The sequence below is a fragment of the Pocillopora verrucosa genome, chromosome 7, assembly GCF_036669915.1.
Source record: "Pocillopora verrucosa isolate sample1 chromosome 7, ASM3666991v2, whole genome shotgun sequence".
NCBI lineage: Eukaryota > Metazoa > Cnidaria > Anthozoa > Scleractinia > Pocilloporidae > Pocillopora > Pocillopora verrucosa.
Window position 1 is genome coordinate 1152718 of NC_089318.1, and position 17062 is coordinate 1169779.

Sequence of the window (17062 nt, forward strand, 5' to 3'; positions counted from 1 at the left end):
ACAATATGGCGGCATGTGCTCAAGAAGAAAACATCACAGATACACACGAGCAAAACGTGAAACACATGCTTTCTCGCATTGCAAGCACTGATGCTGTTGTAAAAAGTCAGCAGAGAGGCGAACCAGAATTAGCTGTGGATGAGAAAATTGCTATTTTACACGAGCTTTACGATAAAAAACCAGCTTCTTTTCTTATGCGATTTGGAAGATATCTTTCCGAAAAAGACCTAGGAAATTTCGAACATTTAAGGGGAGAATATGAGATAGATTTTCGTCTTAAAGAAGTAAAAAATATCCTTGATGGTAAGAAGAAGAAAACAGGGATACGTAACAGACGATATGAATGTTTACAGCGATTAATGAAAGACACGGATTTCTTCAGCGAAGAGCAGATGAGAAAAAGGTCTCCTCTTCTTTACGAACAGTATATAGGTCAGTATCTTACTGCAGAGGAAAAACTTGACCGGGACAGAGCTGAAATTGGAGACGATCTGTGCCTGTCACAAGTGATCATGAATAGACAAGAGAAGGAAATGAACGATTGGTATCTCAATTATCAGAGAGATCAAGAGGCTTGTCTAGAAGAAGAAGAGGAAGAATCAGATATGGAGAGTGACAGCTCAATCGATAAAGGTGATTATTTAATTTAGTCACCTTCTCCATTGTAATATACACCCTACATTGAAGAGGTGTGGCATAGGGCCTGTTTAAATATTTTTTCAAGTAAACCAACATAATTTTGAACCCTTCAGATTAAAAAATTAATAATAAAAGTGATGACAACAAAAATTTTGGGTATCAGAATCTGGCCTTCTTCAGGTGTGTGTGGAGGGGGGAGGGGGGTGGTTAAAAGAAATGGAATGTTCCATTCACCTGCATACAGGGTTCACTTCAGTTAGGAGATGTCCTTTGATACCACGCCAAAATCTTAGATATTAGATCATAGGAAGTGTATGGGAAACAACATAGAGAATTGATGTTTAGTTCTTAGGAATAAAGGGTTAGGTTGAGGAAATTGTTTGGATATAGCATGAAATTCTCACAGCACACCAACAAAAATTTTATTTAACTATGTTGTGTAGCTCTCTGGGTGAGAGTTATGCTGAAAAAATGATTGTCCAATTGTGACTAATGTTTTGACAACTTGAGCAAAAGTCTTCATCAGGGCCCAGTTGTTCAAAGGCCGATTAGTGCTAGCACAGGATTAAATTTTAATGCAGGTTTCTATATTTCTTTTTTCCAAAGTCTTTTAGAGAAAACTTTCCCTATTCTTTTTAGAACATCCAATGATCAAATTGCGAGCAAAAAGATTTGAACTGAATTTTCTTTTGCTAACGATGGGTTATCTTAACTCAGATTTGAACAACCTGGGCCAGATTATAATTTCTTGTAGACAATCAGCTGTGTTATGATGATCGTCAGTCTCTAGTCATTTCTGTAAACACCTTTAATTCTTACAGTGGAACCTGGGAGTCCAATCAAGGGATGCCCTACTAAGGAAGAAAAACTTATGCTCCATGAAGAATTTCTTAGTGCAATGCAAGACAAATTCATGAGAGGTGAAGAGGAAGAGTTTGACTATAGTTCAGTTGACGCAAATGATGAGTATGATGATCTGACCATACGAGGAAGAGATGAAGAAGAACAGTACTTTGACAGTGAAGACATGTAAGTGTCTCACCTTTTTAAATCTATCAGCTGTATACTGAACATGAAAACTTGACCCATGAGTTACCCATGGGAGGCATGGTGGTCTAATGATCAGTGCACAGGATCCTACATCAAAAGGTTCAAGGCCTGATGATCAGTATATAGGATTCCACATCAAAAGGTTCAAGGAATAATGATCAGTGCACAGAATTCCACATCAAAAGGTTCAAGGCTTAATGATCAGTGCACAGGATTCCACATCAAAAGGTTCCAGGAATAATGATCAGTGCATAGGATTCCACATCAAAAGGTTCAAGGCATAATGATTAGTGCACAGGATTCCACATAAAAAGGTTCAAGGTTGGCAGTGTTGATGGCTATTGAATCTTTGGAGTCAGTGAAAGAGAAAATTAATAGAAAAGCAGACACTACCAGAATATCTCTATTATTTTCATGTGGATTTATTTGTTTCTTCCTGTTGATTATTTATTATGAATTTAGAATTCATCACCCTTAAATAACCAACCATGAAGCATGGACAATTTTTAAAAAAGCAGAAATAAATAATCATTGTACATCTAGGAGCTGTCTCCGTCCCCTATGTGACTTTATCATTTTAAAATTTACTTCACATAAATGGCCACATTACGTATCATGATGACAAAAAAAAAGAAATAAAACAAAGATTTTGTGAGAAATTTACTCAGACACAAAATCATTCAAATAAAAGAAGATAAGTCACAAAAAGGACTAATTATTATTGTCAAAAGGTACAATAAGTCGATATTGACCTGGACTTCATTGTAATATGAAAAACATAGACTATGATAATGACTTCCCCTTAAATTATCTAGAAATTCAATTACTACAACATTATCTAGAAATTCAATTACTACAACAGACAATAGTCATCCTCAGGACTACTCACAATGAGGCCATCAAGCTTTACCAGCTATTATTACTGTACTTACAGTATGATTTGACCCGAGTTTTATGTTGTTGTTAAGAGTAATTCTCCAAAGATCAAAGAAATAACTGACATTTGTCCTTTGGAAAAGGGGAAATAACAAGAAGAAAAAAGAAAAACCTCATTACAAATGAGTAAAATAGAAAAAAAAATGTGGAAAATATCCTGAAAAATACCTTTCTAGAGGAAGTCATCATCTAACAAAAGAAATTTGTAGGAAATGAAATTCCTATTTATATTGTGTTTTTCTGAAATGGTTTGTTTCAGCCACATTATCACTATTCCTGTTCTAATTTGAATACATGAATGTCTTGAAAGAAATACTGTTAACTTTATTTTAATTCAGTTACATGTGAGTGTGACATGCCTATTTTTCCTTTGTTTTGTTTGGAACTACTTTCCCTCATAGCCTTTGCTGGTTCCTGTCATAAGGAACAATAATAGCTAACTAGTTTAATTCCTGATGTATTTGTAAGAAAATCCTTCAGGATGTTTGTGGTGCCACTAGTCAGCTACGCTTGGACTTGCGTTGACCATCTTCATCAAATGTTGATAAATCTAGGGGGAAAAAAAATTGTTTATCATAATAAGTAACTCTGACAGTAAATGGCATGTGACAAATCAGTATTCTAAGCTTTTTAACCATCCTAAACTACACATCTTGGTTTTATAGGGTTTCACAGATAAATTTCTTGTCTAAATCAAATAATATCATTATTCAACACTGGAATGATGCTGAATTTAAAAAAAAGTACACCACCTACCAATTGCAACAAATTATTGTTCCTCTTTTGTTACTGCATAATGTTTGAAAGCTTAACCCTTAAACTCCCATAAGTGACCAAGACAGTTCTAATTTCTCCTTACAATATCAATACAATATTAATCAGATAAGTGATGAGAGTAAAGAAAAATATAAATTTGGAGATAATTGGTTGATCCAACTCTAAATTCTCAGAACTAACATTATAAGAATTGTATAGTTGACAGTAAGGAGAATTACAAATTTGATCAGGAAGGAAAGGTGTAGATACAACTACACGTGAGTATTATTTATAGCATGACACATTTTGATGTCAATACATATTGAACAACCATTATTTTGCAGATTGTGAAATGAGCTTTTAAGAAAAGGAAAAGAAAGAAAAATGAGTTGTGTAATAAAATAAATTGTTACCATCAAAAGGGCGTGATTCATAGCCAGGGCTTCCAACTGGAGAATAAGGTTCAGGACGTATCCACTCTTTTGGAAGACATTTAAGGAGAAACGGCAAATATGAACCAACAGATGCTAATCTGTTCACCCAACCCGGAATTGATTTGTTACACAAAGCCTGTAATCAATAACACCACATCACACATTATGAAAAGCTGAGCACATAGGATATATTTCACAAAATTTAATGAACATGACTCCTAGAGTGGTTCCACTGTTTTACTGAAAATTTTTACTAGAAAATTCCCTGGCGGAATGTCATATATAGCCATGTGTACCACCCAGAAAGATTCTAAATGCAAGACGGAAAGAGAGAGAAAGGGCAGCAGTCATACATGATATCTTGCTTATTAACTGGATAAGGCAAAGCTGAAATGTAAAAATTTGTGACACTTCACAGTCTGTTACTTATGATCGACCCACTAAGAAAGCAGTCTGGTTGTAAGGACACAATGTACTACCAGAAATACTATTTTTGTCATACTTTGATAGAGAGACTTTTCTCACCTGACAAAATTCTGAAGTAAAATGATTACAATTTCTGGAACAGAAATCAACCATAATCATAATTAAAAGACAATAAAGAATATCAATTAAAAAGAACTTCATTTCTGATTAAAATCTTATTTATTTTAAGTAAAAGTTCAGTTACTGTTTCAACAACAGAAACCAAAAATTAACTTTAGCAAGTTACACTGCATTAAATTCTTATCTCCAAACAAATTCTTTCAAAACTGTAGTCAACCACTGGAAGAAAACAGCCTCTTCATACTTGTCTATGAGATGGTACGAACGTCCTTGGTATGTGTTTCCCATTCTTTTCAAGAGAGCCTCTACTTCACTTGGTAAAAGTTTTGTTGTTCCAATTTTTATAGTTTCCCTTGAATAAAAGAGTAAATAGGTAAAGAATTACTCAATATATGTTTATGTGAACCAGAAGAGGGAAAAGTTAGCTGAGAAAACAATTGACCCTTTAAGTCCCAAGATCTGATTGTTAATTCTCCCATCTAGCTGCAACTCATTTCCTTGTAAATTAGTAATGAGAATTTGGCATTGGATCAAGATAACAACTTCTGCCTAATTAGTTTGAGTATTTTTATTACGTGTGTGCAGGTTAATGTATGGATATTACAGGGAGAAGTTACATGCTAATCACTTTTGGGAGTTGAAGGGTTAACAAACAGATTCCATGTTACTGTGTGTCTGTTGAGTAATAGTTCACAGATGACATAAAAATGTGGTAAGAATAAAAAAAGTGGTCCACAAGGCCTGGCTGATTGTGCCTCTGATGTTCTTACCACATTTGCCTTCTTCTCTGATCTATTTGTTTTATATAGTAAAGAAGCAGCAAGTTGTTAATGGTGAGGTCATCTGTATATCTCTCCTCCAATAGACCATAAGTAAGAACTGATAAAAATGCATGTCTAATTCTGCTAAATATAATATACTGAAAACAGAAGAATGTTAATATAACTATTTTACTGGGTTTTCAGAGCGTGGTTGAGGGCGTGGTCGTCTATTAAAACTAAAAGATGCATTCAATGGGCATTGGAAACACTAACCTGAACTTAAATTCCTCTCCTAAAACTTCAGGTGAGTTGGGATTCATTTCAAATATTCCTGAAAAGTTGTAAGGGTGTCCTCCAAATGCATATTCTAGAAGAAGAGAATAAATTGACAAAAGATACAAGATAGGTAATTTCGTTGTTATCTATAAAAGATAAACAAAACAATAATGGACTTTTTGCTATTAGTAAACACTGCTATTTAACTCCCAAGAACTGATTGTTTATTCTCCCCTCTGGCTGCTACATGTTTCTTTGCAAATTAGTTACAAGAATTTGGAGTTAGATCAAGATAACTTCTACTTGATAAGTTTGAGTATTCTCATTACCTGTTTGCTGGATAGTTAGAAGATATTATAGGGAGAATTATTATGTTAATCACTTCTGCATGCCTTTCTGATCACCAACTTACTGAAGTTCTTTAACTTTTATTGCATTTTATTTTCCTTTGGTAAGACGGAAAGGATCAGTAAAACAATTATACACCATTGTCCATCACATTTTATACATTTTTTTTTCTAACAGCATGTTACTGCACACGATATGACTGCCAACATAACAACATCAAGGGTAGTGTTTCTTTTCGTGTATACCTTACGAAAATGTATAAGAAAGTGTGCCTCAGTTGAACTAATGAATTGCATGCAAAGAATGTCAAACAATACTATATGGCCTGAGGATAACATTTAAAGATATTCGTTGTGAGAAAACAAATGGCATAGCGATATGAGTCATTATTACGTGAGAGAAATTAAATATTATGAAATATAGATTAAAAAGATAACTAAACAAACGAGTAAATAAATAAATAAATTAAATAAACAATCGTAATTCTTGAAACTTCTAATTACCTGTCGTAAATCTTACAAGCACTGAGATCCGTGAGTAAATGTCTCAGTCTTTGATATTAATTTATTCTATACGCGCTTTTTCATTTTATTGTCTAGGACTCAGTGAAATAATATCAATAATGACAAAAAAAAACAAGGAAAAAACGAAGAGTAGCTAAACTACGAATTTTTAAGGAGACTTTTGTTATACTAGCTTCTCAATTCAATTAAGCCAAGAGTTATTACCTTTCCCGTGTACAACTACTCCTGAATGGAACACACCAAGACCAACAGGGAAAGTGTATTGGTTTATCCAGTACTACAAAGAAGAAACAATAAGAACTATAAAATTCTTCTTCTTAAACACTGTCGGAAGATGCTTAATGACTTCTATCACATCTGTTTCCTCTCACGAAATATTTTCAACTTGATCTCTCAGTGATAATAATCTGACTTTACCCACCATGTCGTAGACGTTTATCACTACCGGGTAGCCGGTCATTTTTGTATTAGATCTACGGCTTGCCGGCACGATTAAGGGAATTTCTTTACTGTACAGTACTATTGTCAAACATCTGGAAGCATCTTGAAAAACATCCTTCGAGGCTGTCAACCACTACAAATTATTTACTCATGATATCGACTGCTGACCGATTTATTGCATAACAAACAAAATGGCGGATGATGTGTTTGACTCCGCTACTACTAAAAAGGTTTGTATACGTCACAATTTGACGAGAAATGCGTTGCTTGACAAAAAAAAAATGTTTATGGTTTATTAGTTAATTATCCTATGTTGTTCCTGTTTTCAGTACAATTGGAATTTTAAAAAATTTATCGAGCGCACGCCTTGTGCTCGGGAGTCACTCTTGTATGGTATCGGTGCTGGCATGATAACTGGTTTTGGTTGCTTTATGAAGACAAGTGAGTTGACCCAATATTTTATAGATAGCTTCATATTTTTTAATAAAATTTGGCTAGTCTCCCATAAGGAATGATTGTGAAAATCTCTATTGCCTGGTGTTGATTTGTTGTAATTGCAGTGCACGTTTTCAAGTCCTGTCGATTTGCAGTTGGTGGCTTTGCCTTGATCTCTTTTGGAAGCTGGTAATGTGCTCATTGTCATACTTTCACAGAGTCAAGCACTTCAAATTTTTATAATGATTTAAAAATTTATTGTGGCGATCCTAACCCGCAAACTTGCGCAGATCATGGAGGAAGGGGCAGGTTCAACCATTATCTTGTCTCCCGCTGGAGATTTGTTGTTGGGTTGAAAAAAACTTCAGATGATATATAGCCATTGTTACTCAAGACGGTTAAAGTATTTTCCCTTAAAATGTTTTGACTCGTCTTCTGATATTTAGGGAGGTATGCAGGTACATCAAACAAAAAGAGAAAGAAGCAATCAAACAACATGTGGACATGTTAAATAAGTACAGAGAACAAAGGAGAGAAGAAGAGGAGGGTAGTGAAGAATAAGCACTGAAAGAAATTAAATGTAACTGAACCCTTTTGGTCATAAAAGTTTTATTTTCAGCTTTCCTTTGTCCAGTGTGTTGATTTAAGTTCAATTTAGCTGTTTGATGTCAAAGCACTCTAGACAATCATAAGATTTTTTAATTTGAATGTAAACAAAGAGGATCCATCTGTTGCCAAGATTCTTTAGTTACAACATGTCAATTAGTTCACAGGGCTTCTTGAGTGTGTAAGGTTCATGTTAGAACTCAAATTTTACTTATGCGTGAACTAAAATTGCAGTTGTTTATGGTTATATCATATCTCTAAAATCTTTGTACAAAATAAAATTAAATGATTGTATTTGATTTGTTATAGCTGAACTATTGATCAATTGTCATTCAGTAAGCTTGATACAGCAGCACATACTACAATTTTAATTGAGTGAGGTGTAATGGAAGCTTAAGAAGCACATTTTGTTATTTAAAATTGAGTAACTGTCATAGGCCAGCTCCTTTTCCAGTGATGGGATTTCATTTGACATGATGGGCTTTCACATTTGACGTTTGGAGACACAGCTCTTGAGATTTTGTTGCCATTGGTAACACTGAATATGAAAGAGATCTTCGCAGTAATGAACACTACTTGAGCAGTGAATCCCGAATCCTGGGATCCTGTACAGGCCTGAATTATTTTTTTCAGGCCTTATTTTCACTACTGTGCAAGAAGTGTTCATTACTGCGAAGATCTCTTTCATATTCATGCCTTTATCCGTAGTTCAAATATATGACTTTCACATATTCACAGTCATTTATTGGTAACATTGTTATTTTATAGTCAAACTCCCAGCACAAAACTTTTTCCGTGCCTCACTCAACTGATAATTATAGGAAGAACAAGTCAGCTATTTGAAGTTACTGAAGTCCATACGTAGCTTGATGGATGGCTGTGCTGGTGCCACTTTGGCCTGGACAGCTGGTTGCTTTGGTTTGGCTGATGCCTGATTAGCTCTGACTGCACTTTCTAAACGTGACTTTAGTTCAGGCTGTGAACTCATGATGCTACGGAAAGGCCCAGGGTATTTGGGTCCAATTTTCATAAGTTTCTGCAGAGCCTGATCATGGAGGTTCCTGGTTATCTTCCCTCCTTTTGGGAGGTTAGCACTGTCTGACAGCAATGATATAAGGATTGGTACAAGCAATCCTAGCATATGCACCTCTGAAACAAACACAAAATGAAAACAGAATGTTGTAAGCCAGTATAAGTTCCACAAATGCTCTCAATCCTATAAATAACTTCAGATCAGTTATAGGTTTACCAATCTATTCTCTTTGGTATGTGAAGATTGCTTCCTTCCTGTGAAAATTCACTTATGGATTCCAAAACAGAATTCAGTGCATGAAAGCAGGGAATGTGTGATGCCCAATGAGCACAAGAACATAGACCTCAAGAAGAAATGAGTTTCCTAAGCAATTACTAGAAGTATGAATTCACTGCTAAAAGAATTCTCTAAGCATTTAAAATGACTTGACTCAATGTGATGCAAGAAATCCCTTTGAGGGCGTATGTAAAGTTGAAATAAAGGCCTGAGGTTCTTACTTAAATGGTCATCTGTCCGTTCCACCAAATTCTCCAGGATCTTGATGGCAGCTAAAGTGATTGTCACCTGTTCCTCGCTGCTTGGCTTGTTAACACACATGTCATTCAAAATCATCACAATGTGAGGAGCTAAAGCATTGATGAAAGGATAGGCAACACTACGCTCTCTACACTGGAAGACAGACTCCAATGTCTGTAGAGCCTTGAGCTGAATCTGAATTAAAGGGGAAAGATATCATCAAAGAAAGTTCAATTTTTATTTATTGTAAATTTATTTTCAGTTTCAAACTTCCATATGTTGTTACTCTCTCAACAAAAGGTATAAAGATGATATTTAAGTGTCAATCAATTCAAAGCTTCAACCTTTCTCACCACCCCCCTGGAGCAAACCCCTGAAGTTTTGAAGATTGGTGCCCCACCCAAAATGCCCCACCCATTTTTTTGGTAAGATGACCATGACTTTCAACACATCGACCAGTAGACATTTTAACCCTTTTCTTCTAAACCATTTGATCACAGAAGTGAAATTTTTTTCCTAAAACACCTCCATAGTTTAAGATGTAATAGTTGTCTTCTGCTGGAAAGACTTGTCACTTTCAGCCAGGCAACATTCAAATTCCCCACCCCACCCACCCCCCCCCCCCCCCCCCTTCCTCAGCCACAGAAGACAGTCAGGGTTTGGATTGATTGGTGCTTTAAGATGATGACAATAGCAATAATAGAACTGTTATCAATATTCTAGAGCAGAAGGCACATTGCTGACATTAACTTTACACCACTTAAATAAGGAGCAACACGACACACCTGCATTGTTGATTTAAGGCACCTGGTAAATAATTTAATACACTGTTGCTGTAAGTCTGATGCCAACACCACTTCTTTTGGTGCTGAGAGAATGAAGATGGCCAATGCAAGCATCACCACAGAGTCATCCATCGCAGGTGATTCTGATACTGCACCAAAAGCTGCAAACTCCTCATTAGCTTTGGAATCTGACAAAACTGTGGCTAAAGCACTGTGATCAAAAGAAACAAAATTAAAGAAGATTCAAATATGTCATCAACAATACAATGAATACCATTGCCAAGGCTGCTGAAGAATCTACCGACATGATTTGTTTCCCATGTCAAGTTTGTTCTCTCAGGTTACCCTTTAACTTCAGAAGTGATAAACATGACACTTCTCCGTGTGATTTCAATACATAACTTTGCAAAACCGTAATGAGAGCAAACAAGCTTATCAGCCTAAGATGTTATCTTGATATAACACCAAATTCTCCTGTCTAATTTACAAGCAAGTGCATGGTAATCAGAAGGGAGAAATACTAATTGGATCTTGGAAAGAAATAGAGATCTATAACAGCTCTGGTTTGTAACAATTGAAGAAAAATGGGGTGTAACAAAAAAGATTGAAACAAAACATACAGAGCTGAAAACTGGTGGCTAACAAAACAAGAAAACTAGAATCTGTCCTTCCTCAAGTCTGTAAATAAATAATTTAAACCTTTGAAGCAAGTCAATCCAGTCCTTGGAACATTTAGGGTGCTGTGTGAATGCAGATGTGGTAAGCTGTTTTAAAGCCTGTAGTGCAGCTGAAACTGTTTTCTGTGAGGTGGAGTCTTGGATTGAGGCCACCTCACGCAGGGCACAGGTCAAAAGGTAAAGTACACTTGGTAGAACATTAACAGAAGCCTCTGGTGTACAAAGGCCAGGGACACATGGGAGGATTGAAAGTGCTTCAGATATAAGTTTGGAGCTCTCCTCAGTTAATGCTAAAAGCAAAGCAATACATGATTCATTTACTTTGTATTCATAGACTAGGATTATACATTTGAAAAATTTGAATCTCCTTTGTAAAGTAATGGTAGACATATAAAGGCCACAGTCTTTTGCCCATGCACATGTGTAATTTCATGCAATCAGATCCTGGGCATTATCAGTTTAATCTAGGATGCATAGGGACAAGTGGTTGGGGGGAGAAGAGAAAACAGATTGAAGAAAAAGTGGTAAAGTTTGTCACATTTTTGACTGTAATTATAGACTATGACCCACACTTGCTGATAGTTCACCTGCTTAAGAATTCAGATCTTTCTCTGTCCACGGTTTATAACAAATGAATGAATATTTATCATCAATATCAATGCTTTCTTGAGAAAACTCACATCTAAACCCTGAGCCAATAGACACCAACATAACTGGCTGCTGGCTGGATGCGGCAGATGAAGGGAGAAGGTTTGGAAGCTGTTTTGTGAGGATGCACATACAAATCTCCATCACACCAAACACTAAGGATCTTCCAGGCGTTAAGTCATCCTCTCCCTCTGCATCTATACTTGAGCTGCTCTCAGAACTGAGGAGGGAAAAAAAAGTGACCACATCAATTAGTACATTTCTCTTACTAACTCAATACCATTTACCTCTGTACTTCAAATCTCAATATTTTGACGTGTAACTACAAAAAATGAGATCTATTGGGGATGATGCCCTAAAGTAGAGTTTTTCTCTTACAAACTGAATACTGGACCATACAGTTGAACCATTTTCCCCTCAGAGGCTTGCTCAGTGTCCAGTCTAAATGTTTTTCAATCTTAGCATTGGGTCAGAATTTAGCAATTGTTCACCCCTCCTGTTTATTTTTCTCTTTTTTTTTCCATTTTCATTAAGCAATTTTTTTTTCTGTGGGGTCAATGGCTCTTTTAAAAATTATCCTTTGGCACTTGATTCACTAACAATGTATCACACAACATTTTGTGTGTTTTAAATTTCAACATATAAAAATGTAACCTTTGCTTTACAAATGAGAAAGTGATTGACCCTACTAATACTTATCACAAGCAACAAAATGAACTGTAAATAATATTAATTCTGTTTGATTTTATGAACATATTATTTCGATTTAACTTTGGGGTAACCACTCTAGTTAATATTACTTTGCAGCTGCAGCCTTTTTTCCTTCTAATGATTCTTGAGCAGCTTTAACAATCTGTCTGGCAACTCTCATGGCAGCCAAGTGGATATCACGAGAGTCCCTTGTGAGCAGTACTCTGTGTAACACACTTAACATTTCAACACCGAGGATCTGAAGAAGAAAATCAAGATTAATAAATATGCTTGGTTTAATTGGGGGAGAGAAAAGAATTGATGAGGAAAACAAATTCAAACTATCATCTAATTCAAACACAATTGTCAGTTCAGGAATAATTTGAAATGTCACCAGAAAAAAATAATAGTGATATGGTTTCAAATCATTATGTTGCTCCATAACTCATACCAACTGGAAATTCCAAAGAGGGTGTTTGGAGTGGGTGGGGGGGGGGGGGGGGTGAGAGGGAGGGCTGTGAAGTTAGGCAGTAAAGGTAAACAGAATTAACTTGGGGTTAGGAGAGTGGAGTTAAATAAGAAGGTCCATGAGGGAAGAGGTAGGGATACTTTCTGAAACAATGCCTTAGTTTGAAAACCCCCACATGGTATAGTAAAGTACGATGGTTCTCTCTGACATGTGGAAGATAGGTTCAAGATATTACCTGTTCATTTCCTATGAGAGTGCGTGGCCACTTAGAATCCAGTAAGCTGTAGAATGCATTTAGACAAGCAGACACAGTACTGTTGGGTTGTGTTGCTCTGGATGAACACAAGGATTCCATGCAAATTCCAACCAGTAAATGAAAGTAGTCTACGTTGATATCTGTTGGTGTCTTGGCAGGTGTCACCATATCAACAGAGCTTGTGTTTAGAGGCTCAATTGGTATTCCTAATTAAAAAAATAATAATGATGATAAAAATAATAATTTATAATGATTACAATAATAATAATAATAATAATAATATAAGAAGAAAACCTAAATTTTTTTTAGTTTATGTAACAGTCATTTGCACTACAATTTAGCTCCAAAGTAATTAATGTTTTCAAGGAGGTTACTAATTACATAATGTGGGATTATGTGAACCAATAAGGCACTGATAAATTCAGTAGAAGGGAGATTACATATTCAGTTAATTTCTCTGGTTATTTCTCTATCAGTTTATTTATTCTTTAAGAAGTTCTGACCAAATGGTTTTTGTGATTGAATTTCACACTTAAAGTTTTCACATTAACATCAAACCGTTCTAAATGAATATTATTCCCAGTTATGGACTGCATTGCTAATAGATATGGTTGTGACAATTATAGCTGGGCAGTGTTCATTAGAACAGGAACATGTTTAGTGCTCTTGCCTTGCTCCATATCACGCTTGGTGCTTTCAAATCCACCATTGTTCAGCCACAAGGAGGCTGCATGAACAATGGAAGGCCAACAACTTTGGTAATGTGGCTTGGCTTGCTCCATTGAGTCAGGACTAAAAAACAAAAAGGGTTGCAAAAAAACAATATGATTCAAAACACAGATCTTGAGAAAGAAAAGAACTGGTGTGACAGGGGTGCAAGGAAAGCTGCTTGCATACAGATTTGTACAGTTAAAGTTGCTGTCTTGATCTAACACCTAATTCTCATCACTAATTTAAAAGGAAATGAGTAGCAGCTAGAGGGGAGATAAGCAATCAGATCTTGGGTTACAGGGTCAAGAAAAGAGGTATTGACACCCATGGAGTCATGTAGGCATTGATGTTCCACAATGAGTGAATGGAAAACATTATTGTTGACCAAACATTTGTTTGTAGAGTACAACAGCTACAGAAACAACATCTCAAACCTGTAAAACATTCCACCGTGGGGAGGCAACTGAGATGCATACTCTGCAGGTAGAGAAAGAAGTGCATGATCTCTCAGTGCACCAAGCCAGTATTTACTGAGAGATTTCAACTCAGGTTCTACCAGCTCCAAGAGGCTCCCAGCTGGTTCAGAAAACTCTTCATCTCCAGCATTTACTGGTGATGGACTGTCCTGCTGCTTCATGGCAACTATATACACCTGTAGGAATTGATTGAAAAAAAAAACAACTCAGAATCATCGGTGATAAATGTCTATGAAGAGTTGTTAAGGCAGAAAGGTGACGTAGATGAATATACATATATGAGTCAGAGTTGTAAATTCATACAATTTGTTTCATGTATTAGAAGCCAACTGAATGACATGTAGTAATTGAAATCTGGGAAATGAAAAATTGACTAATCAGGATGTTATACATAAAGTAAATATTTCAACTTGCTGTTGATGGAACAATTAAGGCTTCCACAAAAATTTTGATGAAAATATCACCCACATTAAGAGAATATCAAGGGAGGTTCCAAATTTTCAGCAGAATACCAGTGGACTTGCTTTATTATCACTGATGTTATAAACTATCAGTACCTCAGCCCAAGCTTTCAAAACTGCTAGTTTCTCCATTGTAGTAGCTGCTTCATTGTAAAGCTGTAAAGAAGAATCTTTAGCCTCCCCAACTTTTGACAGCTTGGTGACTAACAGTTGCTGAATCCTCCGTACATCATTAAGATCTCTTGCAATACCACTGGCAATCCATGCACTACAAACCTGAGAATAAAGCAATATTATATATGGTCAATACATCTGCTGTGATGCCAATTAGACCATGTATAGTCTGACACAACCTGTAACCATTTGTAAGTGTTTTTGTGACTTGCTTATCACATAAATGAAAGTTTTGACAACACAGAGTCATTTTACAAAACAACAACACAATTAATGAAAAGATATTTCTTATACCATAGACTTCTCAGATTCCAACTCTGAAAAAGGTTTCAAATCAGTGACATACCAAGGTATTCTCTGTTGGGCTAGTGGGGTAGGGAGGGAATTAATTTGGCATAGCAGGCGACAGGAGAGGCATATGGAGCTTAGGACCCATATCATAAGATTGAGTGTCACTTCTTACCTCGCATGCCATGGCTGTGACATCAGAGGGCATGTCTGAAGCAAATGCTGGTCGCAGAGCAGCCCCAACCTATTTATGGCAAAAATTTTTATATTTGAGAAGTAGGTCTACATTATTGTCTTACTATAGTCACAAACAGTGTCAGAATTGTTACAAATATTTTGACAAAATATTATTCCTCATTACTAATTAAATAAAGTATACTTTTGACTGTTTGTGTAAGTGTAACACTGCAACCTTCTTTAATTTCTACAGTGAATTGCCTTTTCTTACCTGAGCCTGAAACTGTTCCAGGATAACATGCCCTGGATAATCAGGATCAGGTACTGATGCAAACATGTTGACAACATCCTGAATGAAAATGAAAAAAAAAAAAAAAACACTGATACAGACTGAATAAAAAAAATTTTAAAACTGTGTCAAATTTTCATTCAATTGTTTTGTTTGTTTGTCTATTTTTTTTTTAACATAATTTCTTATGGATGTTACAATTACCTGATTACTAAGAAAAGTGACTGACTCCTACACATTTATGACAAGGGAAATTTTTAGCATCTGCAAATAGTAAGCTACTGTACCTGTAAAGTGCTTAATCCCTCCAGCTTCAAATGATCGCATGTTGCTGTGGCTGCAATGAACACCATTCTGACAAGCTCTTGAAGATGCATAACAAGAAAATCTACCAAAGAAAACCAAATTAAGTCCAAGGTCATCCTGTCATAAAAAAACGTCAGAATCCTCCTTGATGTTTTTAGAAGTAAACACATGGTTATAACTGAAATTACAAAATTTAACATACCACTTTATCTGTGATCACATGAGAAACTTGATCACAAAGATATTCATCCACTATTGAATCCATGTATGTTCAATTAAACTGCGCTCTGAAGGCTGTAAACACTCCAAGCCTCTGGGGATGGATTCTCATCAACAGACTAAGGGAAGTCAGGGTTATGAATTGAGGGAGGTTGGGGGGGGAGGGGTAGACTTAGGTAGTTGAGGGGGGTGAGGAAATAGACTGAGGAGTAGAGGAAGACCAAGGAATTATCAAACAATGGGGCTTGTTGAGAGGAAGGACTTATCAGAGGGTTCATTGTTTATTCTAAAATTATCTCACCCTCTCCAGTCTCCTCTCGCAATGTGCGTGCTACTGCCAAATCAAAATGACCCTGTTTTGATTGACAGACAACAATAATTTTCTTGATACATCCAGTTGCAAACACTCTGGTTGGCCAGCGTGGATCCACTTTAGGGTGTGTTTCCTCAGGAGCTTCTCCAGCTGTCATTCCTCCACCTTCGTCAGTATCACCTTCACCTGCCTCTTCACCCTCTGTTTGTTACAAAGTTAAAAAAACCAAAAAAATTATATTTCATTAAATATTCTGATTCAGTTTTCATGGGTAAAAGCTTTCCTTCCAAGCTCTGAATGTTGCAATGAGCATGTATGCTTAAGACCATACATTCATTGGGACAATCCACCTATAGAGTATTTTCACATGATATTAAAGTGGTTATGTTAGTATACCAAAACAAAAACAGGTCAATATTAATGTACCAAAACAATAACACCCCAACCATGCTGAACTACTTCATGTAAATATATGAAAGCACTCTATATCACTATGCACACCCCACCCAAAGGGATTGTCTGAGCTCTTGATCAAGAATGAGGGATCCATGTTCAAGACTAGAGGTGTCAGTAGTACTTCACATGGGCAAAGTCTTCAAGTAAAAAAAATATTTTTGATTTTGAAAGTGAAAAAAGTAAACTCTCTGCTTATTCAAACCCCTCTGCACATCCAATTCCTTAAGCAAAATATTTTGAAGAGTATTTCAACCTTGTTCTTCATTCCTCTTTTGAACTTCTGGTCCTTTTGCTGCTTTGCTGCTTTTGGATGCAGACAGCACATCCCTACAGAGGCCCAGCCAATGTGTCAGGTTTTGAGCTGCA

At 36.1% G+C, this 17062-nt stretch overlaps 4 protein-coding genes across 4 annotated transcripts in view; 2 read left to right on the top strand and 2 right to left on the bottom strand.

Annotated features, from left to right (window-relative positions):
- Nucleotides 1-2917, top strand: LOC131775111 (coiled-coil domain-containing protein 97). Its single transcript, XM_059091202.2, has 2 exons — nt 1-633; nt 1461-2917. Exons 1-2 carry the CDS (start codon nt 6-8, stop codon nt 1670-1672), a joined length of 840 nt encoding a protein of 279 aa, XP_058947185.2. The 5' UTR covers nt 1-5; the 3' UTR covers nt 1673-2917.
- A 118-nt stretch (nt 2918-3035) lies between these two features.
- Nucleotides 3036-6837, bottom strand: LOC131775122 (deubiquitinase DESI2). Its single transcript, XM_059091212.2, has 7 exons — nt 6692-6837; nt 6475-6547; nt 5396-5489; nt 4606-4713; nt 4341-4374; nt 3795-3951; nt 3036-3175 (listed from the first exon to the last, which is right to left on the bottom strand). The coding sequence occupies exons 1-7, from the start codon at nt 6728-6730 to the stop codon at nt 3126-3128; spliced, it is 555 nt and encodes a 184-aa protein (XP_058947195.2). The 5' UTR covers nt 6731-6837; the 3' UTR covers nt 3036-3125.
- On the top strand, nt 6832-8051 carry LOC131775131 (cytochrome c oxidase assembly protein COX20, mitochondrial). The gene is made up of 4 exons (XM_059091222.2): nt 6832-6941; nt 7041-7152; nt 7272-7335; nt 7593-8051. The coding sequence occupies exons 1-4, from the start codon at nt 6903-6905 to the stop codon at nt 7705-7707; spliced, it is 330 nt and encodes a 109-aa protein (XP_058947205.2). The 5' UTR covers nt 6832-6902; the 3' UTR covers nt 7708-8051.
- Nucleotides 7737-17062, bottom strand: part of LOC131775140 (HEAT repeat-containing protein 5B) — a 22305-nt gene continuing 12979 nt past the window's right edge. The window contains exons 19-33 of the mRNA XM_059091231.2: nt 16950-17062; nt 16229-16441; nt 15690-15790; nt 15385-15462; nt 15112-15180; nt 14571-14750; nt 13972-14189; nt 13497-13618; nt 12806-13032; nt 12212-12360; nt 11444-11631; nt 10786-11053; nt 10087-10297; nt 9283-9496; nt 7737-8901 (exon numbers count right to left, since the gene is read on the bottom strand). The exon at nt 16950-17062 is cut by the window's right edge and continues 88 nt beyond it. Of these exons, the coding sequence (XP_058947214.2) occupies nt 8588-8901; nt 9283-9496; nt 10087-10297; nt 10786-11053; nt 11444-11631; nt 12212-12360; nt 12806-13032; nt 13497-13618; nt 13972-14189; nt 14571-14750; nt 15112-15180; nt 15385-15462; nt 15690-15790; nt 16229-16441; nt 16950-17062 (2665 nt within the window). The 3' untranslated portion in view covers nt 7737-8587. The remainder of the gene's footprint in view (nt 8902-9282; nt 9497-10086; nt 10298-10785; nt 11054-11443; nt 11632-12211; nt 12361-12805; nt 13033-13496; nt 13619-13971; nt 14190-14570; nt 14751-15111; nt 15181-15384; nt 15463-15689; nt 15791-16228; nt 16442-16949) is intronic.